Source organism: Octopus bimaculoides, chromosome 4, assembly GCF_001194135.2.
Source record: "Octopus bimaculoides isolate UCB-OBI-ISO-001 chromosome 4, ASM119413v2, whole genome shotgun sequence".
NCBI classification, from domain to species: Eukaryota; Metazoa; Mollusca; class Cephalopoda; order Octopoda; family Octopodidae; genus Octopus; species Octopus bimaculoides.
This window is the reverse complement of record NC_068984.1, coordinates 123,234,278-123,236,317: the sequence shown is the minus strand read 5'-3', so window position 1 is coordinate 123,236,317 and position 2,040 is coordinate 123,234,278. Positions and strand designations below refer to the sequence as shown.

General features: G+C 31.6%; 1 protein-coding gene across 1 annotated transcript in view; it reads right to left on the bottom strand.

Annotated features, from left to right (window-relative positions):
- Window positions 1-2,040, bottom strand: part of LOC106881176 (tetratricopeptide repeat protein 7B) — a 75,850-nt gene that overhangs the window by 49,059 nt on the left and 24,751 nt on the right. Inside the window, exons 5-6 of the mRNA XM_014931469.2 lie at window positions 1,644-1,760; window positions 467-567 (exon numbers count right to left, since the gene is read on the bottom strand). Of these exons, the coding sequence (XP_014786955.2) occupies window positions 467-567; window positions 1,644-1,760 (218 nt within the window). The remainder of the gene's footprint in view (window positions 1-466; window positions 568-1,643; window positions 1,761-2,040) is intronic.

The following is a 2,040-nucleotide window of genomic DNA, read 5'->3' as shown; positions in this document are numbered from 1 at the left end:
AAACACTAAGACTTACATCATAATACAGAAAATAATACTATTAGGCACTGAACATATATTATATAGAATACTTTCAATATAATTGAAAAGCCCACAAATGGAAGAAGACAAAACACAGTGTACCCAAGCTTCACAGAGCTACGCACAGGTACATGTACAGTGGAACCACACAATAACATCTATAATAATAATAATAATAATAATAATGATAATAATAATAATAATAATAATAATAATAATAATAATAATAATAATAACTGCACACATCCTATGCAAAACACTTTCAATACAGTAACCATACAAGCATCACAGCAAACCACAGCACATACCCAAGGCACACAGAGCTGCGCTCAGTAGTGAAGTGAAAGCACATTATAAAAATAAAACTACTGAATAATAATAATAATAATAATAATAATGATGATGATGATGATGATGATGATGATGATGATGATAATGCATTTACCAGAATCTCGATCACTGACTTCATTCAGTTGCATTTGAGCTAAACTCCTTTTGTCAAATGCTGTTCGATCAATATGTCCTCTTGACTGTGATTCAAAACCACTACAAAATAAATGATAAAGAGATAAAATAAATAAATGAATAGTAAAAAAAAAAAATTTGTTTTTGTTGTTGTTGTAATATGGTTTAATAACATGGTGCTCAGAAATGATTAATGACTAAGATAGTCACATCAATAGTATTGTATAGATAGGAGTAATGTATAAGAGTCAATAATGAATAAAGTAGGTACCGATACTACACTGGGTCAATTTTATTGATTTTTTTTCAACATTCTGCAGGAAAACCATGCAAATAAATGTAAAGGTAGATGAAATTCTGTGAATGCCTCTCAACTATAACAGCAGATTAAAATCAGTGTGTCCATTATGTTAAGGGTTTACTTGAAGTAGTTCTCAATGAGCATTAACATTACTAACTACAACCAGTAATCCCTATTTCCTTACAGTTTACAAGAGACTTTAAAAAAAACAAAAAAACAATAGGCATCTTCTTTCTCATCAAGCAGTTTACAATAAAAATAAAATGTCAATTTATCAGATACACAAAAATGCTGGCATGGGTTGGATGGTTTGATAGGATACAATGGGCCCAAGAGTCTGCTTTGGCATGGTTTTTCTGGCTAGATGCCCTTCTGAAAGCTAACAACCATGCAACATGTATTAGGTACTTTTTTCATGCCACTAGCATGCAGTTTACAAGATTATCAGCCCTGGGAGGTAGGGTGACAAAAGTATAATAGAAGGAGCTGGATGAATATTAAATAGCTGAGAAACAAACTCTGCAATATAGCAACAGTTTATCACAAATGATTTTTTTTTCTCCAGCAGCTCTAGAAACCTATTTTTATTCTCTACATGAAGTAAGAGATCTAGAATTTTTCCCACAGGGACCCAACATAATACCTGCAGTGAATTCTAAGGCAGGAACCCATAAAGAAACACATATTACAATATATCTTCCATTCAGATATTTCATTTTTTTTATGGTCTCTTTCCATGTGATGATTTAGCAACAAAATGCCATGGATCTTTACTTTCATATGGATGACCACGTAACAACATCAAACAAGAAAATAGACGAAGAAAAACATTTTGCAAAAATACAAATATACTTACTCTTCTTGATGAATTTCATGTAAATCTTTCCATAGTTTCAACATATGTTTGCACGTAACCAAAGCTTCTTCTGGTCCAAGACATACTTCTTCAAGTCTAGCTTTAGTTAGCAACAAACTGTAAAATGTTTTGATAATAATAATAATAATAATAATTAATTCGTTTTATTGGCCACAAGGGCTAATATCAATTAAAGACATATAAGGACAAAGACAGGACGAAGGTTACAAAAGGTTTTGTCCGAAAAGGTAGGAAAGTTCGTCTACACAGAGGAAGAAAACGAAGAAAGATATAATAAATAAATAGATAAATAAATAGATAAATAAATAAGTAGAACTCCCAAAGGGGGAAGCGCTTCGAAAAAGGAAAGGTTACACGTGGAAAAACCCATAAAACC